This window comes from Lagopus muta, chromosome W (assembly GCF_023343835.1).
Source record: "Lagopus muta isolate bLagMut1 chromosome W, bLagMut1 primary, whole genome shotgun sequence".
Lineage (NCBI taxonomy): Eukaryota > Metazoa > Chordata > Aves > Galliformes > Phasianidae > Lagopus > Lagopus muta.
This window is the reverse complement of record NC_064471.1, coordinates 3,579,538-3,606,410: the sequence shown is the minus strand read 5'-3', so window position 1 is coordinate 3,606,410 and position 26,873 is coordinate 3,579,538. Positions and strand designations below refer to the sequence as shown.

At 40.2% G+C, this 26,873-nt stretch overlaps 4 protein-coding genes and 1 non-coding gene across 12 annotated transcripts in view; 3 read left to right on the top strand and 2 right to left on the bottom strand.

Moving 5' to 3' along the window:
• Positions 1 to 26,873, bottom strand: part of LOC125686399 (ubiquitin-associated protein 2-like) — a 165,572-nt gene that overhangs the window by 26,383 nt on the left and 112,316 nt on the right. For all 7 annotated transcript variants that reach the window (XM_048930328.1, XM_048930327.1, XM_048930331.1 and 4 more), the window contains 11 exons: positions 22,272 to 22,461; positions 21,332 to 21,545; positions 20,350 to 20,624; positions 18,523 to 18,689; positions 16,975 to 17,170; positions 15,164 to 15,200; positions 12,015 to 12,198; positions 9,679 to 9,745; positions 8,211 to 8,406; positions 6,913 to 7,004; positions 6,052 to 6,099 (listed from right to left, as the gene is read on the bottom strand). In XM_048930328.1, the coding sequence (XP_048786285.1) occupies positions 6,052 to 6,099; positions 6,913 to 7,004; positions 8,211 to 8,406; positions 9,679 to 9,745; positions 12,015 to 12,198; positions 15,164 to 15,200; positions 16,975 to 17,170; positions 18,523 to 18,689; positions 20,350 to 20,624; positions 21,332 to 21,545; positions 22,272 to 22,461 (1,666 nt within the window). The remainder of the gene's footprint in view (positions 1 to 6,051; positions 6,100 to 6,912; positions 7,005 to 8,210; positions 8,407 to 9,678; positions 9,746 to 12,014; positions 12,199 to 15,163; positions 15,201 to 16,974; positions 17,171 to 18,522; positions 18,690 to 20,349; positions 20,625 to 21,331; positions 21,546 to 22,271; positions 22,462 to 26,873) is intronic.
• Positions 1 to 26,873, top strand: part of LOC125686444 (uncharacterized) — a 182,414-nt gene that overhangs the window by 52,584 nt on the left and 102,957 nt on the right. The gene's annotated exons all lie outside the window — the stretch shown is intronic.
• LOC125686402 (uncharacterized) overlaps positions 1 to 26,873 on the top strand; it is a 218,178-nt gene that overhangs the window by 97,789 nt on the left and 93,516 nt on the right. The gene's annotated exons all lie outside the window — the stretch shown is intronic.
• LOC125686423 (uncharacterized) overlaps positions 1 to 26,873 on the top strand; it is a 125,169-nt gene that overhangs the window by 8,094 nt on the left and 90,202 nt on the right. The window lies entirely within an intron of this gene.
• LOC125686468 (small nucleolar RNA SNORD121A) lies at positions 21,896 to 21,978 on the bottom strand. The gene has a single exon (XR_007373806.1). It is a non-coding gene; the product is annotated as a small nucleolar RNA SNORD121A (small nucleolar RNA).

Below are 26,873 nucleotides of genomic sequence, written 5' to 3'. Positions count from 1 at the left end.
GTCCTTATACTAATGCTGTAGATGATGCAGACAGGGAGCAAAGAGAAAAGAGAGCTTTGTTTTGCCTGTCCTATTGGAAGATCCATCTTTTGTGAGGTTGCTACAAGTGGAAGAGCAGCAGGTACCAATTGCTACAAAAACAGTGCACAGATAGTACCGTACTAACAGGGATTCCTTGCTCCCCATTCATAAGTTGATTCGTCAACTAGATCCACGGATCTATGCCCCAGAAAGGGAAAAGGGAGACAGGGAAAGGGTAGAGAGATAGGTCCAAAAACAAAACAGCAGCAACAATCTGAGGCAGTTGAGGTGCTAGAAGGAGCTTTGTTTCAGTGCCGATTACTTTAGAGGCAGCCTGAACCCCCTCATACGTGGATAAGATCTCCTTTTCAGTTGGAGTGTATGTCATGGTTTTGTGTTTTTTTTCAGTATTCCATGTCATAACATCATGTAGTGCACTGGGAGTTAAAGTGTTAAAGCTTCAATTCCAGGTACCCATCCCTATACATTACGGAAGTCACAGGATCTGGCCCTCCCTGGTTGGGCGCTCTCTTACTGCCTTGCAGTGGTGCTGGAAGGTGCTTTCCTAGCCATACCAAGCTTTTCAGGTTTGACTTGGTCTCAGGAAATCTCTCTCTCCTATTTTATTTGATTTATTAGTCTCAATTTCAATTAGACTGTATTATATTGTGTTGTCTTGCATTCCGATATCATAGTCAGTAAAATAAGTTTTCCTCCACAGATTGTTGCCGCTGCTTTTTTTCCTTCCTTGAGCCCAGCTCCCATCTCCCTATCCCTTTTCCCTTTCACTTCCCATTTTGTGGGGCCGCTTTTGACTCCAGTTCATACTGGAGTTCTACCATGTCCGGCACAGCAGCACTCAGTGGGGGTGTGACTTCATTCAGGCCACGGTAGTCCACCGTCAGCCTCCATTCTCCACTGGCTTTACGCACTGGCCATATGGGGCTGTTAAAAGGCGAGTGAGTTTTGCTGATCACTCCCTGGCTCTCTAGTTGACGAATTAACTTATGAATGGGGAGCAAAGAATCCCTGTTGGTGCGGTACTGCCGCCTGTGCACTGTTTTTGTAGGAATTGGTACCTGTTGCTCTTTTACTCGCAGCAGCCCCACAACAGACGGATCTTCTGACAGGCCAGGCAAAACAGACAGCTGCTTAATGTTGTCTGTGTCTACAGCAGCTATTCCAAAGGCCCATCGATACCCCTTGGGATCACTAAAATACTCCCTTCTGAGGTAATCAATGTGATGTATACAGGGTCCCCCTGGGCCAGTCACAATAGGATGCTTTTGCCAGTCTTTACCTGTGAGGCTGATTTTGGCCTCCTACCCAGTCAACTCTTGGGAACCCCCAGTCACTCCAGAAATATGGATAGATTTTGTCCCTTGGTGACTTGAAGGTATCAGAGTGCACTGTCCACCAGTGCCTTATATTCCTGTAGTTCTGATGTGCCAGGCCATCGAATCCACACAGTCCAATACACTGTTAATCCTTCCCTCCCTCAGCTGGGTGCTGGGCCCTTCTATTTTTTACTGCTATGTTTCTCCGCCTGTGACTAATGATCAGGGCCTTTATAGCTTTTGCTGTGTCCCGCAGCTACTGGAGCAATTACCTTTTTGGAGGAGTTCTCCTTGGGGGTTGATGTGTCCTAGCACTTAATGTTCAGGAGTGGGTTTTTTATGCCACTTCTTCATATCTTCTCCATGCCCCCATAGGTAATTCCACAAGGCAATAGTCATAGTCTTACTGTTGTCATTTGTTCAAGCTGGAGGATGTCTGCTTTTAATAGCTGAGATATTGAATGATACAGGTAGGGAGCAAATCAGTTTGATCAGCCCCTTTAGTAGACTTTTGATAATCGTGATTCTCATCAATTGTCTGTGATGCCACCAGGGGTTCATCAGGCTCATCATGATGAAGGAAGCTACACAGTTCCTCCATCATATTGGAATGGGTCCAGAGAAGAACCACTAAGATGATCAGAGGGCTAGAACACCTCTCCTATGAGGAAAGGTTGAGGGAACTGGGCTTGTTCAGCTTGGAGAAGAGAAGGCTCTGGGGAGACCTCATTGTGGCCTTCCAGTACTTGAAGGGAGCGTATAAACAGGAGGGGGAACAGCTGTTTGTGAGGGTGGATAGTGATAGGACAAGGGGGAATGGTTTTAAACTGAGACAGGGGAGGTTTAGGTTGGATGTTAGGTGGAAATTTTTCACCCAGAGGGTGGTGAGGCACTGGAACAGGTTGCCCAAGGAGGCTGTGGATGCCCCATCCCTGCAGGCATTCAAGGCCAGGCTGGATGTGGCTCTGGGCAGCCTGGGCTGCTGGTTGGCGACCTGCACACAGCAGGGGGTTGGAACTGGATGAGCACTGTGCTCCTTTGCAACCCAGGCTGCTTTGGCAGGGGGTTGGACTTGATGATCTCTGGAGGTCCCTTCCAACCCCTACAATTCTGTGATTCTGTGAAAGCTGGATGCTCACAAGTCCATGGGACTGGATGGATTGCACCCCAGAGTGCTGAGGGAGTTGGCAGATGTGGTTGCCAAGCCACTCTCCATCATTCTTTGGCAGTCCTGTCTAACCAGGGGTGTCCTGGCAGACTGGAGACTGGCAAATGTGATGCCCATCTTCAAAAAGGGCCAGAAAGATGTTCCTGGCAGCTACGGGCCTATCAGTCTCACCTCGGTGCCTGGGAAGGTTATGGAACGGATAATCTCAGGAGCCATCATGGACCAGTTAAAGGTCAACCATGGGATCAGGCCCAGTCAGCATGGGTTTACGAATGGTAGATCCTATTTTGACAAACCTGATTTCATTCTATGACAAGGAGACCCACTTAGTGGATGAAGGTAAGGCTGTCGATGTGCTCTACCTGGACTTCAGTAAAGCCTTTGACACTGTCCCCCACAACATTCTTGTGGAGAAGCTGGCTGCCTACGATTTGGATGGGCGTACGCTCTGCTGGGTGAAACACTGACTGGATGGCTAGGCCTGAGCAATTCTATGATACTATGATTCTATGAAGTGGAATACCGATAACAAAAATCACAAAACCATGACAGGGTGACCTTATTTCTCTCTACAGCTACCTGAAGGGAGGTTGTGGTGAAGTAGTGGTCAGTCTCTTCTCCAAGGTAACTAGCAATAGGACTAGAGGGAATGGCCTCAATTTGTGCCAGGGATGATTCAGGCTGTATGTTAGGAAATACTTCTCCGAAAGAATGGTCAGGCGCTGAAATGGGCTGCCCAGGGAGGTGGTGGAGTCACCATCTCTGGAGGTGTTCACTAAATGTTTAGGTGTTGTACTGAGGGACGTGGTTTAGTGGGAAATATTGGTGATAGTTGGGTAGTTGGATTGGATGATCTTAGAGGTCTTTTCCAACTTTGGTGATTCTATGATTCTGTGATTATATGTTTATTGTAGAGAAGTCTTATGTTTAACCAGTGCAGCAGTGAAATGCTCACAGGTAGGTGTGCATACACTCACATCCCAACAAAAACCTTATTTCTCTGCCCCAAGACCACACCGTCAGCCTCAGGCAGCTGACTACCAGTGCTGCCCTGAAGCAAGAGCAGCCTCACAGCCATAGCAGCATACATAGACCCATTCCTTGTCAACCAAAGGTGAGGGCAGCTTGAAACTGATATGGACAGTCTCTTCCTGCGTACACAAATCTGAGAGTCAGACAGACTGAACCTTCTTAAAATTACTTATGAGCTATAGCATCCTATGCAGAAACCACTCTACTGCTGTAACTCCTTTTCTTCTGATCAGGAATTAAGACTTACAGTATCAGATCCCCACTTCATGTCCTTTAAGAGCATCCTCTGCCTTTATGGGAAAACCCCAACTACACCATCTTTCTGGCACAAACCTTCAAACAATACCAATGGAAGAGTGGAGGTGGGGTAGGAGACCACAAACATGCTCCCTACTTTCAACAGCTGCAGCCAGAGGCTAAGACAGACTCAGAGTAGTACACATCTTTGTGACAGAAGCCCCAGGTGCCCACTCTGACCACAACTGCGTAAAGCCCGCAGCCCTTGCACCTCCTACTCACCTCCACTGTGCACATCACTGAGCCTAGGCTACAGCTCATATTCGTTCCTTCACCTCACATCTTTCACCCGTGCTTGCTGAGGAGAGCCTTCCCATGTTTCCAGAACTTTTCATCCCCTGTCTTTAGTGAATGCATGTCATCACAAACACATCACAGTTGTGTTTTCTGGGTAGAGTGTCTGGTGTAGAACCACAAGCCTACTCCTAACACTCTTTCTGCAGTACTGACCTGTCATAGTTTTCATTATTAGTACATTTTTATTTAATTTTGATCAAAGCACATTCTTGTTTGAGCCTGTTGCCTTTTTTTTTTTTTTTAACTTCATATTCATCAAGTCAAATATTTCTTCCATAGATTTGTTGGTTTGGGTTGTGTTTTTTTGTTGTCTTGAACGGGGTTGTTCTTATTTTAATACCACTATTCTCATTTCCCTAATTCATTACAGTATCTTATTTGTTTTTACTAGCTCCATCTGGATTTGTGTGACATATTTGATGTATTTTTTTTAGCTAATCTATAACCTTTTTCTAGAACTGATATCAAGTTGCCAGGTCTTTGCCTAGTTAGATCTTTCCTTTTATCTCAACATGGAGTAATCTGCTCTCTGCAACTTTTCAGGTTTCAGAAAAGCTTTTTACTAGAAAAGACATCCTCAAACAAAAGGTTTTCAGAAACCTTCATTACTTATTTCTAAATCATTGTGTGCCAGTTATATTGGACCTCATTTTAAGGTCTTCTGCTGAATATATGGCCAACTTCCCAGGAACAGGATGATAGTCAATTTTCCACTATAATTGTGTGACAAATATGAGGCTTCTTCTGAAGCAAAGTCCTAGTATTTTTTCCATGGCTTTGTTTTTCCCTTTATAGTAAATATTCCAACTTGTATCATTACCCGATACTTATTTTTGATCTCACTTCTTCTTTCTTTTAGCAGCACATTTTTCTTCCAATTTAGCATTATCAGATATTATCTACATTTTTCTTCTAACTCAATTCAGTTATCTGTCAGACTAGTTCTTCTGAAACACCATTTCTTTCTGAACTACTTTCTGTTTGCATAGAACATTTCCAAATCTTAACCACAACATTATCCTACTCTTCCTTTAATTTTCAGGATGAACAGACAGATAGGGTTTTGTCTGGGACCTCCCTGTATTCCATCCCAGTACCTGTCAGATTCCACATGGAAGACTTAGTACGGACCTGAGACTAACTACAACATTCATCCAGTAATTCCTCTTTCCAGATCACTGTTCATTGCTCCATCTTTGCTTTTATGAGTATAGTGCACCACTTAATCCTTTGACTTTTCTCAGTTACATACTACCACACTTTCTGAGTTTCTTACTGGGTGTGCGTGTGTGTGACAATGCACAACAATTTTCTGCATTCTAGGCTGAGTATCCTTGTGAATCTAACTGCCTGGGATCTGAGTTTCTCTCATACGCTATTTATATTCTGGATCCAGATAAGTAAGAAAATTTTGAATAATTCCCTCCTGCAGCTCACCTGCTGATGCATTTGTTGCCATATGCATATGCAAAGATCTCCAGCTTTAAGAGTCTCCACAACCTGTTAGATGCACCTAGTGACTGTCAATTTGCATACTATGCCTTGCTGTTCAAACCCATCCCTTGGCTAAGAGAAAAAGTTCATGCCCAGATGTCAACTATATATGACAAGATTTCATACTGTTATTTCAGAGATAAGAATTTCTCTAGTCAAAAGCACAGAGCACAATTCTATTTACAGTTTGCAGATGGACAAATATAACAATCACTATCAATTCACACCATCTAGAGAAATTGATTGTGTCTTTTTGGAAAAAAAAAAAGAACATGTAATATAAGAATAAGCTCTTAATCATCATTGAATCAATCATCATCAAATGAAGCAATTTGTGTTGCACAGATTGTCAACAGTGAAATATATATCTTGCTTAAAATGAAATAAACCAAGCCATTTACTTACCATTGGCAGCCTGGATTGAAGCATCTGGAGATCATCATAACCATAAATCTGCTCAAAGAAAGAAAAATATAACATTATCACACTTTTCTAGGCCTGGTCTACATTAAAGGTATATGGGTATATGTTATATTGTGCAATTACAGAGCACTGTGGAATTTTAAGGCTAGTAAAGCTAAGCAGAGGTCAAAATGGTTTGTCACTTATGTTTTCTGATGACAGTAGTCCCCCGAGAAGAGTTTGACTGTCAAGTCTTCAATACTGTTTTTACAGAAACATATTTATGAATTAGTGAAAAATCTACTGGGCATTCTGATTTAGAAATAAAAGTAACAGTCTTCTTTTCTGCAATTATTATTTCTGAGAATATGACAAAGACTTAATGAGTAGGCTATAGAACAAACAATTAACCCCTCACATTCAGTGCAATACAGAAAGATGGTTAGAACAGTTTCTGATTCAAACAATAGATAAATTATGTTCATCAAAAAGTTTTTTGCAATCTTAAAAAGTATGACAGAGGACAAATGGCACAGTTCAACCATTATAATGGCAAATCTATTCTAATAACCCAAACCTAAGTCTAAATTAAATGAAAATGCCTAAAACTGGATACCACTGAAAACTATAGCAGAACGTGCTCAGCTTCAACAGCAGTCAAATCAGGTATGTACCAATGATTTTGAATTTTTCTATGAACAGTAAATCCCAGAGTATATTTAATATTTCTTCAGCATTTGGAACAAGAATTCCAGGTGCAACATGTGCCAACACAAATGCCTTGACATAGCCAGCAGCAGGTCTGAACAGCCCATTTGCATCAAGGTTTAAATAATTAAGGACAGATACAATTAAATTGCTTACTGGGTAGGCAGGCAGAAGTCCTCCAGGTCCCACAATGTACTGATTATGCAAGAAGGGCGGTATACCCTGGGGCAGGTTTGGAGGAGTTTTGCCTGTAGAACCAAAATACAGACACTTTAACAAGTCTTTGGAGAAAACTAGGCTTCAGCACTGACATGAGATAGTGCAGCTCCCAGGGCTTAAGAATTATCATAGCATGTAAAGAGCTGCACAGAAAAATGTAGTGCTAGTTAATGAAAATGCTCAAAATAGCCTGAAGAAATTAAACATACATCAAGGAAAGGAAAGCACAAACTACTTCAGACTAAAACAATCCCAGTGTATAACAGTCCAATTTTGTCATTTACTTTGAGAAGATTAGAAGAATTAGACAGGAATTTCTTTCCTTGGTCCTCTCCCAAAGGTAAAATTTAGGCATTGTTCTTTATCTGAGAATAAATTTCATTTTCTGCTCTGTCAATACATTCCCCCTTGCCACCAGACTGGAAAGCATTAAATGCTACCAGTATACTTTTTGTGGGTGACTTATTGTAGCTGGGAAAAGCAAAGATGACGGAGACAGTTTCAGTTACCTCCATAAAGCAGAACTAGGAAGCACAAGGGTAAAAAAGTTATTCAGCCAGTCAGACATCTCAAGTGAGAAATTCTTGTATATGTAAGTTTGGTTGTAATCTTGAAATCATTCACATCCCTCCGTAGGATTTCCTTTTAGGAGGCTAAGTTGATTAGAGAAGCAATAGAAGAATTTATCCTTGCTTCCACTTCAGTGCAAGCCTCCCTACTTTCTCTGTCTGTGGATCCTTCTTCTAAAATGGTTATTGCCATGGAATAACCCAGACATCAGATACTTCTTTCCTCTCTGTAGATGTGTCAGTAGAGATTTGACATAGGATAATGACAACATTGCAGTGTATTTTGATACTGACAAATGAATTCAAGCCATAGAAGGGTCTAAAATTAAAGCTAAAGTGAACTCACAGCCAAGAGTTGATCACAACCTGGAATACAAAATGTGCAAATCTCCTGGTTCAAAACTTAAAGTTGGAATTGCTCTGGTTTTTATTTATTTAGCACATTCTATCTCCAAAAAGCTTTATAAATGTCACATCACACCCTAACAAATATTTTAAATACACAAAGTAGACAAATTTATTTTATAAGCCAGCAAATAAAACATGCTGAAAATGCTAGTCAAGAATGTGGATTTCTAAGTGCAGTTATTGCTGTGAGATGCTTAACTGATAGCCCTGTAGACTGAAATCCTCTGTCTATCCATGTGATCTGTTAATATTGCGAACCTGAAGACACTAAGGGAGCTGCTCGTGCAGTAGTAGCTGGTATAGACACACTGGTAACACTCAGGCCAAGGCTGTTTGTAGTGTTCATACTGCTTGATATGCTGACAACCGAAGAGGTGGTGCTAGTAGCTGAGGTTGAAGCAGTTGAAAAGGTTGTCGAGGGCTGGAGCGAAGTTGTGTTCTCAACACTAGTGTGCTAGAAAGAAGACAAAAAAGAATGAGAATCACAGAGCAAATAAACCACAGTGAAAGATACTGGGGAAAAACAAATAAATCTTTTAAGTAAAAGCAACACATGCAAGATAATGTTTAATAGTATATGCATGATGTACATACCAAGCAAGCAACAAAGTTGCATGCTTGTGATTTTTAAGTATTCATAGAAAATTATTATACAGAAGTTAAATTCAAACAACTGTCACCACAAAATCATAACACAGAAACTCAAATGTTCCTCCATTGCATTATTCATTGCCCTTTGATTCCCTAACCATTTAAGCTATTATCTACATTAAATAAACTCCCGTATTCTTCCAAAAGACAGTATTTGTTTTCAGAATACTGCTATTGTGATTCCCCTCAATGCACTTGTGGAATTTGAAAGATTAAAATTGCAACTCTCCACAACAGAGTCAATGTGGTAAACACAGAACACATATATTACAGGAACATGTGAGTATGAAGGAGTTCCTGGTTTCAATTCAGCACAATAAAGTTTCTGAACTGTAAAAGCTGATCATACTTGCAAAACGATGTCATCAACATACAAACTATAACAACTCTGACAATAGGAAGAAAGGATATTTGCTTAAGTATGAATTTTCAAGTTACACATTCAGTTAGGATGAAGCATTAAAAACTAAAATACATGCACAAAGAATAGCACAACCTAACTGGCATTGTACAGAAGTACTCCATCACAGAACACAGAAGAATCTGACTTCTATTTATGCAACTTCATTTACAACACTGTATTCAATACTGTTTGCCTTATCTAAAATGCATTAAATACTCAAGTGATGACAATGCCACACAGTAAGCTCTAATATTGTGTCATGACAACTGCCTCATGACAGATATCTTTCCATCACCTCTGCATTGCAAGCTAACCTGTTCAGTGGAGAGTGCTAGCACCACCTTTTGGAGCAGTTTCAGATAGCCACTTCTAAAGATTATTTTTAATACACTTGTTCCAAAAAAATTCTCTCTATTCCATCCCCTTCCTGAGTCAAAGTATACTCTTCAACTATGCAACTGGCAATTTTCTAATAGGTACTGTTGACCTAGTAAATCACAAGTAGTAATGAGAATCTTTTTACCACTAGAGAGCTGGCAGTTCTTCCTCTGTGAGATAAACTTCTCATCTCAGTTCTTTGTGTACTGGGACACTGAACTTTAAGAGAGGGTCTTAATCATCAGACAAACTGACTATATGTCAATTATCTGTTGAAATGCAAACAGGACTTACTGCATGTGATGTGCTTGAAGACAACACTGAGGCAGGGGAGAGACTGCTCTGATGATTGGAAAGGGAGCTAAAAAAAGTTGTGAAAAATTAATACAATGAATTTTTCCTAGAACACATATCTACATGTATATCCCTCCCCCATAGGCAACCTTTTATTTAATATCTGACTACCTAATATTTAAAATAATTTAAAGTACAGAGATAATTATCAGTGACAAGAAACATGTAATACCACTCATTTATATTTATCAATTTACTACATTTTTAGTAAAGCAATAGTTGCTTCAGCAAGTTGCTTCAGCAATTACATAGTGATGCCTCCAAGACATGTAAGTTAGAGAACTAGAAGAATATACCAGGAAAAGTTTCACATACATATGGCTCGTTTCTCACTTGTTCCCTGAGCAACTGCTACTGGATGCCATGGAGGACAGGTACTAGGTGAGACAGTGCTTTGGTTTGACTCACCACATTTCTCTTATTTTAACCTGCATATCATAATTTGAACTAATTTAGAACTGCTGAAAAACAAACAAACAAACAGCAACAACAACAAAAAACAACAAAAAAGTAATCTGTGAAAGCAGGAGAGTTAGATATACTACTAAAGAATCTGTCCATTTAATCAAGGTCTGTTCATGCCGCTACAATCCCTAAATGCCATTTCCTTATTGAAAAGATGAATCAGAACAATCTGTTCAGTTTCATACCTACTATAGAATTTGAGAACAATGAACCTACTGATGAAAAACATCTGCAGATAATTTCATTTTAGAAAGTAGCTCTGCATTAGCACCACTTTTTTTTCCCCAAGCTGACAAGGCCTGTGAACCTCAGGCAGTAACAGCTGAACCAACATTCATTTGCAATCCAAAGATCTTCAAATGTCTCCTTGAAAGGTTACAAACTGGTTCTTAAATATTTACACTGACAGAAGTTATACCTTATATTCTAGGTCAGGAACATACAAAAGTACAATAGGAATAAGCAGAATACCAACATGAATACTGAACAAACTCAAACAGAACAAAGCCATTGAAAACATGTATGGTTTCTTGTTCAAAAAGCTCCTCATTATGTGAATAAGAAGCAAGTGAGGTTCTAATAATAACAAGTACTTCAATATTTTCCATGGAAATAGTCGTAAGAAAATGCAGCAGTGTTTTTTAACAAAGCTTCAGACTAAATTATACGTTGAAATTTAAGAGCAAACATTTCTGTCAGCTCTTCAAGGTGTTGGACCAGAATAAATCTTGGCAGTTTCACAAATTTATTTTGATATATTGTCTTTAAAACTGTTCCCCATCTGCAGGAAATAGGATGATAACACTTCAGGCAGCAAGAAAATAAATGGCTCAATCCAGCATACTGTTTTAAACCACTTCCTTGCCCATTATCCCCTTCTTGTAAGAAGCCTTAATTCATCATCTGACTCACGTCAGAGACTCAGACAAGAACTGCCAGCACAACCGAGTCAAGACATGCTTGGAATTCAGGCATCATCTTTTCATGATACTCAGTATCTATCCAACAGTTAACAACCCTCAAACTAAAATTTACCACATTTACCACACATTTACCATTCAACACTAGTTCAAAAAAAAAAAAAAAGAAAAAAAAAAAGCACTAGTATGAAAGAATCTACCATGCCCCAGCTGGTACTACTAGTTTTGCATTGTAACAAATACAGTAAAAAGGTGAGCATTAAAAAATGTAACAAATTAGTACAGTCCCAGGATGTAATTAGCCTCAGGACAAAGCTCAAGTAACAGGGATATAAAAATCAGAGTATATAAATGAGTTGAGCTAAATCCACTTCCAGGAACATCAATCTGATATTTCAAAATGTCTTAAGGAAATATCGTAGAAAGAAAAACACACACCATCTCTATGGAATTTTTAAAATTATTATTATTTATTTTAATATATGTGAAACTGCAGTACTTCAAAATTATGCAGGAAGTAAACTCTCAAAGGAATGATTTCAAACATAGGGCAGTAAACAAATAGCAGGCACTGTGGACAAAGTAGGAAAAGTGAGGGAATCAGTTCAGGTAATTTAGTTGGCATGATTGAAACAAGAGCCCCTTGAAACACAAAAGTGTTAATACACCTGAAAATTTGAGGGCAGCTCTGATCCATCATTAAGAGACAGCCCAGATCTCCTACTTTGCAAATCAGGGCTATCAGACAACAGGATCTCCTTTTCTGACATTAACTAGAATTAGAAGAGAGAGATTCAGAAGAGATCAGGATGTTTCTGCTTGCAATCACGCTTTTATTTGCCCTTTTCTTAGAATTTTACTCCCTTCAGTTTACCAAAAATCCCACTGTACCTGCTTAACTGGGTAAGCGAGCTGCTGGCCAAGTCACTGGACTGAGGCAAGCTGGACAATGTTGCTATGTGCTGCAATGCTGAAGGCAGAAGTGAAGTGGTGGCGGGTACCACACTAGGCAGAGAACCAGCAGAAGGCAGTGAGGGAGAAGGTTCTGTCTTAGACACTGGAACTGATGAAGTAGCTGCAATGAGTTAAAAAGAGGCATTCAAAGACAAATTCCAGCATATTTGACTCTCAAGTTGGATTCAGAAACACAATATATAGTCATTCTATCCTTGGTTTACAAGAATTTAACTGTTAAGAACCAGGAATAGTAGTAAGTAATCTGTCTACTAAGGAAAATATAGACGGCAACAGAACTAATTTCTCCCTTTGAGTTCTTCACTTACAACAGATTTATGATTTATGGTATACATGAAGTGCAGAAGACTGTAGTTTACTACATCTCCTACTATCCGATTACTAGCTTTTGCTTACAAGTCCATTCTCATTTTAAAAATATTTGCATATTACTTGAATCCATTTCTGCAAACAGAGGTTGTTCACACTCTTCAAAGCACTGCAAAAATCTATTCTTACTTCCAGCTCTAATTCTTCGCTCCAACCTATGCAGCATCTTTGATTCCTGAAATTTGGTTTGCTGGAGTACAAAGGCACATAAAACTAATCCATTTGGAGTACTGGAATACTGACTCAAATGTGTTATATATTAGAATAAAAGCTAGAATAAAATGTTACAATTGAGCAAAATATTAAGCACAGTCAAAAAAGTTGTCAAATATTGCCTTACTTTATTTTATCTGGGTAACAAAAAAGTTGTTAGCATTAATATTACTTCTTAGTCTACATGCAGTATAACTTGTTTGCCACAAATGTCTCTTTTTAAAGGAATACTGTACTGCAGCAAGGCACAGAACAATTCTACTACCCAACATAATTCCCAGTTGTTTCTAAACTAATCTCTTGTTTTCCGAAGAAGGATAAAACAGAATTAGCCACTCACTCACCAAATAAATCTCAGAAATAATTGAGTCTTGTCTTCTGCTGGGTCATGCTTTCATGCAGTGCCAGAAACCACTACCCAGCAGACCATCATTATCTTGCAGTGCAGTCACACAGTCTCAGAATGTCCATCAAACAAAAGTCAGATATATGCTTGGAAGTTAAATATCACATTATTGGTTTTCTCCCTAAATGACTCTAAAGTTGCTGGACTAGGGTCTATGAAAACAGAAATCAAGAGGTTTTAACCTTGCCAATAAGCATGACTGTAACTGACAAAGAAGGAAATCCAAGAGACAACATAAGCATAGTTATGAAGGACGCAATTGTATTACCTGATACCTCCTGGCAACATTCATATAAAATAAATAATCAACGTTTATAACTCTCAATACATTTATGCCAGGATTCACTTTTTGAAATCAAAGTAGATCTCCCCAATACGAGGGACAGACCAGGAGACAAACAGAATGGTCAGAATTATATTACTAGCATGTTTTGAACAGTTAAAGGTTTAGAAAGGATGAGACCTGATATTAAAGAGCATCAATTGGTAAGACAACTAAGGATGTTAAGCAGCAAACACAGAAGAGAAAAGGTCAGAGTTTTTAATTGTTAATAAAAGATCTCAAAATAGTTTTGACTCATGAAATATATATGTGGGAGAAAACTGATTCCAGTTTATGAGTCTGAGATAGAGAAAAAAAAAGAAGTGTTACCAAAAGGGAATCAGCATAGAAAAAGAGACTAATAAAATTGCTACAGAATCATTATAAAAAATAGAAATTCTCAAATTTTTGCTTTCCATACCAAAAAGAAAAATCCTGTAGTGAATTTCAAAAATTGTTAATTCTGTGTATGAAAGTAAGAAAGTTTTCCATGTGTATGGGAACTGCTGAGTCACGGCCTGAACCTCTGATTAATCACCTGAGGTGAGCCATGAGTCAGCCAGAGGAGCACAGGTGAAGGCAATTCACCTGTGCTGCCGGAAGGGGGGGAGCCTGTCTCCACCCCTCCCAGACCTATTTAAGAGCTGGCTAGCTGGGGGGGAAAGATCTCTGCTGGAGATCTGTTCTGCTGGTGTTTTGTGGGTGAGCCTAGGATAGGGGTAAGCTTTCTGTCTGTTGTCTTTTTGTTGTCATTATCTGTTTTGTCAAGCTCTTTTCTTTGTTTCATGATTATGTCTTTATAGTTGTTGACTATACACTATGTGTGAAGTTGTCCTGTACATAAAGTTTTTTAAAAAGCAACTCTTTGGGTAGGGTATATACTTTTCCTCCTGTTCATGTAAACTGAATTTGGCACTAACAAAATATAGTTTATAGGTCTCAATGCTTAAGTTCTTTCCATGCTGATGTATAAAAAAGCTGCTTCACTGCTCATATCTCTGAGATATTTAAGAGGAAGGTAGACTTTAAACAGAAGTGTTAGAAATCAAAAATATATTAATTTTAGCTGCTGCCCTTGAAAACTTCCATAAAGCAGCATATAATGGTCTGAAGAGTAAAAGCTGTATTTTAATTATCTTTACTCCAGAAAGAGATCTATAGGTGTGCAATAAGTAAAATACCGTGCACACAAAAGGTCAAGATGACCAGTACTGCCTCTATTAGAGCCAACACTATTGTTGTTGCTCTACTGTAAGACAGCAAGCTACTCAGCAGAGGGAACATGTTAGTCTCCCTTATTCCCAAAAAGGTTGCAGCTAAGCAATTGAGCACTATACCCTTCAAGAGGTGCTTCTGAAGAACACAACTGTTTCTTTACCACTAAATGCCCACTGCAGCTTTCTAAGTGAGCTTTCTAAATGAGAACTGGAAGAATGGGTAAGAAACTGTATATTAAATATTTTTTGACAGAAATAAAAAAAAGCAGTGGTAAAGCAACTTTTCTAATGCCTAAGACTGCTCAGTGTTTCACACTGGGTATGGATTCAATAGAGCTGCTTCATTTTTATCAGCCTTGTCCAACAAGCAAGTAGTACATTCTGTGCAAGTACAAAAACTCAGATTGATCAGTCAAAAATTAGGCAGGGAAAGCTATGTAAAACCTTAAACTAGATGTCGTTGCTACGATTGTGCACATACCAAATTGGAAGGAAAAATTAGAAGAATCCTGTGCACAATCAAACTTTGTAAACTTACTGTCAAGAGTTGCCTGTGTTCTAACACCGTGTCCATTCTGTAAACAAAAGAGAAATTAATAAATCATTTTAAAGGTATATTAAGTTTTTCAGAATGAATCACACATTTAACATGCTTCATGCAAAATTCTATATTCATTCTAAATTGAGTAATAGAAAATTAGTTTTTTATTGTCTTTAAAAAAAATCACATAATAAAGTTCTTAAGTACAAAGTGTCCTGAACATACAGAATCTCATATGTGACCTGTACTACATCTGTCAGCAGGAGGCTTTCCTGTGTACTGTATATAACAAACTTTAGGTTCATACTGATATGAAAGAAGGAATTGCATTAACATATAGGAAATTGTTGCATTTTTGGTCTAATGCAACTCACAACTTTAACTATCCAAGTGTGTTAGGGACACAAAGGTCCTGGCCGAAGAATGATCCTGAATTGGAACAAAGCATTCTGACAGAGTGTAAGTGGATGGCTGTGTGACTAGAACTATGGGCCACATGATGGTTTTGAGGAGAACAGTATTTGTGGCTAGAGCTGCTTATCTTGTTTTGGTAGGAAGCTGATCTTGATATTTTTTCTTGTTTTGCAAAAAACTTGTTTTCTGCAAGCAGGTGTTCTGCTTGGGCTCTGCATCATGCTCTGGCCATGCCGATGTGGTGTGCAAGGGGGGAAAAAAAAACAACCAAAACCTTGCAGACCCTGGAGAGAATAAAAACAGGAGGGAGACTGTGGTGGATTCAAAGAGAGAGGAAAGTACACCTTGAAGTAGGGGATGTCCTACTGATGCTTCCTGCTGAATCCACTATGGGCACGTTTCTTTTCTTCCTCCTACTCGGCCTTTCACTCATCTCTCAAGGGTCAGTAAGTAATATTGCATTTACGGTCAGTAAGTAATATTGCATTTGCTTAAGGAGTCTTCTGCTCGCTACCAACTGAGATTATCTAGAATAGATGCCTGTGTGTGTATTGAATAAAATTCATAACACTGTGCCTCTCTGAATGGGTATCCTGAAACACCAAGTTACACAGAGATGCCATTTTTTTTTCCATTGAAATGTAAGACTTGAGAAGTACCAGTTGTTTTTTTGGACAACACTGAAGTGCAGAAGTGGATAGTCTGTGCTTGATCCTCACCAGTACATATGAGCTAGTGCAGAAGACAAGTGTTACTGAGCCATTACATAACAAAGGCTATAAGTAAATAAACTCTCACAAGTTCCTTAAATATTTAATAAATTATCTTAAAACAAACCTACATTCCATATACAAAGAATAGGTGTTATTAAATCCTCTGTCCTAAGTCAGATCTCAACCTAGGTGTTTTAAAATAAAACACAATAATAAACACTCCTGGTGTTTAAATTAACAGAAGTGTAATGTTTGAGGGGCCACAGTTTGAGATCTATTTGCTACATTCCTTATACACTTAATTAATGATATATATTTGGATAGAAACTGTAAGGAAAACAGCAGACCGTGTCTAATGTTTACATAGAAGAGTTCCTTCTTTAAAAGATGAGCTTAAGGGAAAGAAACTCAGCAAGGATGTTAAGTGCTACTAAGAAAAAAGGTCAAACAACAATTTAAAATGTCAAGACAAAATCAGAGGCTTTTATATCCCAAATACAGTATGGTAAAAAAAAAAAAAGCTACACAACAGGAAAAGAAAGCACAAATAACAAGGTGGGCTTGGGAATCAAAGAAACCACTTGGCTTGGTTAAAAGTACTAACATAACAGAGTAATACAAGTCTAACAGGGATGAGAATGTTTCACTTCTTTCAGGGTCTTATTTCTGAAACTGACTCACCGTAACTGCAACAGGTATTGGTTCAGATGGAGCCATGGAGCTTTGGTATGATATCCTACTATGCACAGAAGTCTGGTTATAGGAAGTTGTTGTTACTAGGCTAGTGTTCTGGGATGAGCAGGTCAGAGTGGAAGAGGTTGTGTATGTGGACTCCTGTACTGTACTGGATATTGGCAAAGAGGTATTCAAAGGATCACTGGAAAAAGTAAGAAGTTATTTACCAAGATGGTGAGTTCTCAAACACCTTCAGGAAAATATCAGCTTCTGCACAGTTAACTAAAACATATAGTCAAATCTAAATTATTTATATTAAAAAATGAATATAATTTTGCTTTAGTCCCCGGTAATCACTTTTTCAAAACAGACAATTGTATTAAGTACCATTCAGCTTCCTCCTGTCACACCAACATGTTTGTGAATGTTGGGGTGAATGAATGTTTCTGAAAAAGCTTCATGAAGACTTTTGCTGAAGCCAATTATTGAATGAGTGTCAACAGTTTACAGGCTGGTTTGGCACAGTTCTGTGACTAGCAGGGCGGATCCATAGACCCACACCCCGGAAAAGGGGAATGGGCAGGGAGATAGGCCTAAAAACAAAACAGTGGTGATGATCTGAGGAAGAAAAACATAATTTACTAAGTAAGATATCAGCATGCAAGATAACACACTATGATACAACATAATACAATATAATTGGAATTGAAGCTAATCAAATATAATGAGTGTCCAAAAACCAAAGGCCTTACTCTAATGCTGAGGCGAGACATCTAGTTGGGATGAGCAGAAGAGGGGAAAAAAAAAAAAGGGACATCTTGTGATGATGCAAACAGTTTTATCTTTGAGTGGAAAATGGAAACAGAATAATGCAAAGAGCTCTGGAGTATGTAGTAAGCAGTTCTTTTTTTCTGTGAACCAGGTACCTGGAACTATCCACGATCCATGAAACTGGAGCATTAATTCTTTAACTCCCAGTGCACTACAGGATGTTATGATGTAGAATACTGATAACAAAAGCCGTAAAACCATGACAAGGAGCAAGTAAAAAATAAATGGGTTATTGTTGCATTTGTATTATTTGTTACCTATATTAGCATTTCAGTGAAAGCTTCTGTATACTGAAATGCTCGGCTACTCTTTTCACTCTATAGGAGTATCAGATCTGCAATCAGGAACCAATCTACTAACACACATGTATGGTACAAGGTTCATTTCTCTTGGATCAAAAGCAGAAAAAATAATGAGTTGTGAGGAGCAAGTCCTCTGGCAAATCTGAAAATAAGGACAATCAAACATGAGGAGGTAATTCTGTTAAGGGTAGCTTACTTTGGTGTTTATTTATGTTTATATAATCTCCAGCTCCAAATCAACCTAGCCAGGTAATTTTGATTGTCAGTAGAGAGATTTCTTCAACATGCTATCAACACAAAACAGCCCTTTCAAGCCATCATATTTCCCCTTCTCATTACACAGAACTGTCTTGACATGTTTTGCACAAACTTAACCCTTAAAGAAGGCATCTAAGAAAGCACAAGGGCAACTCACACTTACTTTACAGATTTTGAGTACAAGCTATCGTTGGTCATCTGGCTGGCATTTTCACTGCTTGATCTGAACTCTGGGAGTGTAGGCTCTGATCCAAACTCCAGAGCTCCAAACTGAACATTTAATCCTGCCATATCAGCTGATCCAGGCATTTCCACAGCAGAGGCAGGAATCTTAAAAGGGAAAAGACAAGCCACAGTTCTTTGTTATGCACTATCTGTATTAAGGGTATCAGTGACTGATGCACTCTCTTCCCTATGGGCTTCTTCAGTTACTGTCTCAAACTTAGTTGTCTACTACGAGGGCTGCTTCAAAAGTAATGCCTCTTGTTTTATTACATCGACTAACAATGTTAGAGGCAGATGTTGGTACGGCAGTAGTCTGAACCTTCCCACCAATATGCCATTACGTTTTTCTGCTGTGCAACAGATGGCAGCAGAGGGGCAGTCTGACAAAATGGTGTCTGAAGTGGAAGTGCTTATGAAGCAAAGGTGTGTCATTGAATTCCTCCATGCAGAAAAATTGCACCCATTGACATTCATCAACTCTTGCTGAACGTTTATGGAGACCAAACAGTGGATGTTAGCACAGTGAGACAGTGAGTGGTGCATTTCAGCAGTGGGAACAAGAAGTCACCTCTGGTGGTCCTGCATAACTAGTGATAGGACTAGAGGGAATGGCCTCAAGTTGTGCCAGGGGAGGTTCAGGCTGTATGTTAGGAAATGCTTCTCCGAAAGAGTGATCAGGTACTGGAATGGGCTGCCCAGGGAGGTGGTGGAGTCACTGTCCTTGGAGGTGTTCAAGAAACATTTAGATGTTATACTAAGGGACACATTTTAGTGGGGAAATATTGGTGGTAGGTGGACGGTTGGACTGAATGATCTTGGAGGTCTTTTTCAATCTTGGTGGTTCTATGATTCTATGGTGCAGATTTTTATGAGCACGTTGCGTTTTGAAGAGTTAATCATGTAACACCTCTCTCTCTCCCCTCAGGAGAAGGGGGGAAAGGAAGAGGAAAAAAACTTTACTGAGATTGGAGAAACTAATATATTAAAAGGAATGTGAGATAATACAGAATAATTAAGAATAATAAATCAAATGAACCAGAAATAAACCAGAAAAGAGAGAGTCAGTCTGAGTTTTTATTGTCAGGCCCTCACTGCTGGCCGCCCAGAAAAAATGAGAGATCTTGCTCCTCACCCAGAATTGGAAATCACATCTCTCAGAGCCAGAACTTACATAAAATAGTTGAGCCTGCTAGAAGCACAGCACACAGGAAGTGCATCCAACACTGTGCTTAAGCATCAGACAGTCTGCTGCATGATGCCATGATATGGAACGCTGATAAAACCAGGACAGTGCAGCATGCAGGCTCTTGTTCATCGCTGGTGAAAATGCATAGCTAATGGTGGTGACTATGTTGAAAAATAAGTGTTTTGTAGCTGGGAATTGAATTTGCTCTATCAAATAGTGTTACTGTGCTCTTTGTATCTGTTTTAGTTTCCATGGAAATAAATAGGAGGCATTACTTTCAGAGTGACCTACATACATCTGTTGCAACTCCCCAATATATATCCTGCAAATTAAGTTCATTCTTGTAATCTTAAATTCATTTATTGATTCTTTGCCCTGGATCTCATTCAGCAAGTTATTTTCCACACAGAGCAATTAGATACTTGCTTGGAAAAGACATCATCACTGTATTTCTACTGTAGAACTATCCAGCTTAGAATTCCCTGCTTTATAAACAGGGACCATATGATGGTATTAGCTCCCCTTTTCCTAGTAACTCATATGCATTTGCTTAGGACCAGGTGCTGTCAAATTACCCACCTTGGATGCTGGAGTTATCCTCCGTTTTGGTTGTTTTATCTGTTTCTGCTGGGTTTGATGGGCAGTCACTGTCTGGTTTTCCAAAGATATACTCGGAAGCTGTAGCATTTTGCTGATAGCTGTAGAGGTGTCTACTGGTGAGGGCTCTTGAAGTTTTACCTGGGAGGAGAAGGACTCCAGTCCAGGTGGAAGAACGGGTACTGCCTGCATTTTTTGTTGCTGTCGTTGAGTCAGCTGGCTCAGAACTGGGGATGGTTCAGGCTGAGATTTAAAGTCTGGTCAGTATTGGAGAAAAAAATAAATCAAAATTAAAACATTCAGCTTTGCTCTTCTGCTCTTTATGATAAAACCTAGGTGACCTGACAACTCTTATTTTCTAACGTGTGCAAGTCTCTTACAGAGATCATCACACGAATTCCACGTGCAACATAACCAAGGCCAACATTTGATATTCTCTATCTGAAATGAACAGTTTTTAATCAAGCAGTATTTAGTTTTCTTTATAAACATGAAAATAAAACTATTATGTAATATTATACATTAGGCATCATAGTACTTATTAAAAAATGAAATGCTATAGTTAGTTAAGAGACAAAATTCAGAAAAGACAAAATGTAGTACATTCTTATATTCAGCTAGGAGAAGCATATACACAAAGACCAAAATATTTATTTTCCAGGATTTGCTGAGAAACAAATTCACATCAAAGTTCACTTAAATAGTCATAGTCAGGCATGCTAAATCAAAGATGTCACTACATGAAGAATTAACTTCTAAACATGCAAAATGTTCTGTGTATAGGCTTAAGCCTATCACAGCTTAAGTTTGTGATATATTTCTAATATCTGTTACCAGCAGATAAGCTTAACTGAAATGTTGTAATCAATTTTATTATTAGGATTGCATTAAAAAATGAAGTCTTTTTTTTTTTTTTTTTTTTTTTAAACAGGCTAATAGAAAGAGATTACATCAAAGCACTTACCAAACTGACTGAGGACTGAGGACTGAGTAATGGGTGGTTTTAGACTCCAAGATGATGTGGCAGTTATGGTAGCGTTGGTAGAGTTACTATTGTTTTGTTGAGAGGTAAACTGACCCAGATCTGGGGATTTTAGTTGTTCCAAAATTTGGGATCCAGTAGAGTTTGCCAATTTAGAGGATCCAAGTTCTCCAAAGCCAGAAGAAAGAACTGCAGACTACCAAAAAGACAAGGAAAAAAAAGGAGGAACATAATTGTAAAGTCAGCGCTTACAGCTGCTACTTGGCAACAACTAAAACCTCTTCAGCCCTAGCTTACTAATAAATGAAAAATTCAGCAGTTGTAGCATAGAGATGTAGCATAGAGATGGATCCTCTTGTTACCACTAATACAATTTCACCACTTTTACAACAGTACTAACTTTCTTGAATGCACACATCCCCAAAATCATTTAATTACCAATAGCTAAACAGATTTTCAAAGAATACAAATGCTCAATTTTAAATCTTCAATCATTAAAGAAGGGAAGCCTTTTTTTAAATTATTATTATTATTTTCTTTTCATCTCTCCAGAATACTCAGAAATAGTCATATTTCCACAAAAAAGCAATCAGATACATGCTTGGATGTATCACATCTGTTTTCTAGCATAGAATTCTTCACTATAAACAAATTATTTCATTTTTATTCTATATCAGTATGCAGTAAATGTATCTGTTCTGTACTCAAAAATTAATTCAAGAACTTCATGTAAACCAAGAAACAACCACCAAGTAACAAAAACAGCTGCTTGTGTGAGAGGATATTCTTAACCCCATTTCTGCATCATTTGTAACCTGAATTTTACAAATACTGAAACGTTTCATGAGATGACCAGTACTAGAAAAGTTGTTTAACCCAAAGTATTTGCTTATGAAGAGTACTTAGAAGAAGATAATTTTACCAGACTCTGAGAAGAACAGGAGTTTACAGCACTGGAACTGCCAGTTCCTGATACCATCTGAGAGCTGTGCTGAGTATTTGTGAAGACTAGGGCTTGGCCAAAGGTCTGCTGCTGAGGAGCTTCAAATGAGTTGTCTTCTGTCTCTTGAGTGGAGGTCACAGTCTTTTGAAGCAATGCTACCAAATCAATGCTGTAAGAAAAGTAGTTTGGCTAGAATAAGCACGATGATTAGGCTGTGCAGAAATTAAAGAAACAATATTATATAAAGTTGCCATACTGACAATTGAACTATTGCTGATCAGCAGCCTTTAAGAATATTGTTTGTCTGCCACACAAAAGCTCTCTGTACAAAGAGGAAGAACAGAGGCTTCTGCTAGAAAGTAAAATTCTGCTAGCTGAGATCTTCCATTACAGCTAGAATCTAAATTATCTTTGCACTCTTTTCAAAAAGATTATGAACTTCTGTAACATCATGCATCACATAATCTATATGATCAATCTTAGCCAAGTAAATGGGGAGAAGTTACAAAATATACATCAGTGTTTGAGTGTCTTGCCAGCCTATTATATATATTATATTAAATATATTAATATTTAATATTTACATATATAATATATACAATTTTATATAATAATATAAACAATATAATATATAAATATATATATAATGTATAAATATTATATATATATATAATTCACATTGCATATCACACTATTCCTCTAAAAAGAACAAGAGATCATCAGGAAGAGCAGTGCCCCTGACAAGATGCAGCTCTGACACAGTGTGGGCAGAACCAGTAGTGATGGTGGTCAAATCCCCACACATATAAAGATTGTTCCTGGGGAGCGCAGTGAACAGGACATACAAAGAGGGCATGGTATGGCAGTTTGCACAGGAAGGGTGAGCAGGGAGGGTGCCGGGAAAGCTGCTCTCTCATCATCTGGGAACACTAGGGTGTGGCACTTTATGGGAACAAATATGGTAACCACTCACCACAACAGCCAGGCTGAGGCAGCAACCCAGACCAAGGGGTCACAACCTTTTGGGCACCCAGATGGACCTCCAGAGGAGCCAACAGTGCTGTCCATACCTTTGGTTGTGGGGAACTCCAGAATCTCAAGGGCTCCCCTCAAGGGCTGAGGGGAAGAGGGGACTGTCATGGGTGCAGGCATGCCATGCTCAATGAACTAATCAAGCAGATGGCCAGGTTGCAGGATAAACAGGCTTAGAGACATCTGAGAATCAGAGAGGGAGATGGATAGGAGGAAGTCTGAACCGACACATGCTGACTGACAGCCCCCTCCCTAAGTCCCTGCAAGGAAATAACACAAGAAACAACAAGCATATTAAGCAGGGCGAACTGAGGAATCACATCCAAACTAGTGCCACCAAAAAAGGGCGAAGAGTCTTAGTAATGGAGGACTCCTCGCTGAAGGGTGCTGAGGTCCCCATTTTCCGCTTGGATAACCTCTCCAGAGGGGTTTGTTGTTTGCCAGAGGTGCCTCTTAGAGATGTCAAGAAGAGGCTACTGTCTCTGATGAAACAGAAGACTGTTATCCACTCATTCTCATTCATGTTGGGTCTCAGGAGTTTGCAACAAGGAAACTGCAGACCATTAAAGGAAACTTTGCATCTCTTGGGAAGACATTGAAGGGATTGGGGGTGCAAGTAGTGTTCTCCTCTGTCCTCCCAATTAGCAGCTGGGACCAGGAAAAGAGAACAGCTCAGGTAAATGACTGGTTGCATAGGTGGTGTCATGATCAAGGCTTTGGGTTCTGTAATTTTGGACAGGCCTTTGAGATACTGGGTATGTGGACATCAGATGGAATACAACTGAGCACGTGGAGCAAAAGCTTTCTGAGAAGCAAGCTGTCTGGATTGATTACCATGGCTTTAAACTAGATGCAATGGGGGGAAGGGGATGGAGTTCTATGTGGCAGAGAAGGGCTGGGGAATGTTGTCACTTTAAGGAAACAGTAGGGAAAAACATCTGAATCATCCCAAAAGATCTTGTGAGAACTCCTCAGAGAAGGTAATGCTGCCAACAGCCCGGCTGAAGTGCCTCTATACCAGTGTATGCAGCATGGGTAATACGCAGGAAGAGTTGGAAGCCATGGCACAATTAGAAAACTATAACCTAATCACAGTCATGGAGATGTGGTGGGATGATTCACACAACTGAAGCATGATGATCGAGGACTACAAGCTTTTCAGAAGAGATAGGCAGGAAAAGGGGTGGAAAAGTTGCCTTCTGTGTTAATAGGTGGATAGAGTATGAAGAGATGCCTCTGAGAAACAGCCACAATCAGGTTGGGAGCTTGGGTGAAAATCAGACTGGACTAATAAAAGACATGGTGATTGGGATCTACTACAGGCTGATTGATCAGGGGGAGCCTGTGGATGAGGCCTTCTTGCTTCAACTGCAGGAAGTGTCCTGCTTGCAGGCTCTCACCTTGATGAGGGATTTCAACCACTCAGATGTCTGCTGGGAAAGTGTCGTGGTTTGGCATGGTTTGGTAACAAAAAGAGATGAAAGGACCCATGGACCCACACTCTGGGAAATGGGGAAAGGGGGAAGGGAAAAAAGGTAGGGAGATGGGCCTAGACGAGGAAAACAGCAGCAATGAGCTAAGGGGAAAAAGTTAATTTACTAAATATAATATTGGAATGTGAGATAATACAATATAATACAATATGATTGGAATTGAAGCTAATAAATCATAGAATCATAGAATCATAGAATCACTAAGGTTGGAAAAGACCTAAGAGATCACCCAGTCCAACCGTTCACCTATTCCCAATAGCTCCTACTAAACCATGTCCCTCAACACAACATCCAGTCTTTCCTTGAACACCCCCAGGGTCGGTGATTCCACCACCTCCCTGGGCAGTCCATTCCAGTGCCTGACCACCCTTTCTGAAAAGTAATACTTCCTCATGTCCAGCCTGAATCTCCCCTGGCGTAGCTTGAAACCATTCCCCCTGGTCCTATCACTAATGACACGAGAGAAGAGGCTGACCCGCAGCTCACTACAACCTCCCTTCAGGAAGTTATAGAGAACAATGAGGTCCCCCCTGAGCCTCCTCTTCTCCAGGCTGAACATTCCCAGCTCCTTCAGCCTCTCCTCATATGGCCTGTGTTCCAGACCCCTCACCAGCTTTGTTGCCCTTCTTTGAACACGTTCCAGGGCCTCAATATCTTTCTTGCAGTGAGGGGCCCAAAACTGGACACAGTACTCGAGGTGCGGCCTCACTAGTGCTGAATATAGGGGAACAATCACCTCTCTGCTCCTGCTTGCAACACTGTTTCTGATGCAAGCCAGGATGCCATTGGCCTTCTTGGCCACCCGGGCACACTGTCGGCTCATGTTCAGCCGAGCATCAATCAATACCCCTGGGTCCATTTCCTCTACGCAGTCCTCCAGCCACACCGCCCCAAGCCTGTAGCGTCGCCTGGGGTTGTTGTGGCCGAAGTGCAGGACCCGGCATTTGGCCTTGTTGAAACTCATCCCATTGGCTCCAGCCCAGCTCTCCAGCCTGTCCAGATCCCTCTGTAGGGCCTCGCTACCCCCAGGCAGATCCACACTTCCAGCCAATTTGGTGTCATCTGCGAATTTACTGAGGGTGCACTCGATGCCCTCATCGAGGTCATCAATAAAAATATTGAAGAGGACAGGCCCCAGCACCGACCCCTGCGGAACACCGCTCGTGACCGGTCGCCAGCTGGATTTGACTCCATTCACCACCACTCTCTGTGCCCGGCCCTCCAGCCAGCTCCTTACTGAGCCAAGAGTGTACCCATCCAAGCCTCGGGCTGCCAGCTTCTGCAGGAGAATGCTGTGGGAGACAGTGTCAAAGGCTTTGCTGAAGTCTAGGTAGACCACATCAACAGCCTTTCCTTCATCCACCAGATGGGTCACTAGATCATAGAAGGAGATCAGGTTGGTCAAACAGGACCTGCCCTTCATGAACCCATGCTGGCTAGGCCTGATCCCCCGGTCACCCTGCACATGCCGCATGATCTCCCTCAAGACGATCTGCTCCATAACCTTCCCTGGCACCGAGGTCAGGCTGACAGGCCTGTAGTTCCCCGGATCCTCCTTACGACCTTTCTTATAAATGGGAGTCACATTGGCAAGCCTCCAGTCTTCTGGGACCTCACCAGTCAACAAGGAGCGCTGACAGATGATGGAAAGCGGCTCGGCTATCACCTCCGCCAGTTCCCTCAGCACTCTCGGGTGGATCTCATCTGGCCCCATCGACTTGTGACAGTCCAGCTGGAGCAGTAGGTCTCTGACTGTTTCTTTCAGAATCACAGGGGGGTTAGTGTGCTCCCCAGCCGAGATTACCAGGTCAGAGAGAGGGGTATCCTGAGGATAACTGGTCTGACTTTTAAAGACAGACGTAAAGAAGGCATTCAGAACCTCCGCCTTTTCCTTATCCTCAGTGGTCACATTCCCAGCCTCATCCAGCAAAGAGTGTATATTCTCCTTTGTCCTCCTCTTACTGTTAATGCATTTATAAAAGAGTTTCTTATTCCTTTTCACCCCAGCGGCTAGGTTAAATTCAAGCTGGGCTTTTGCCTTTCTGATTTCACCTCT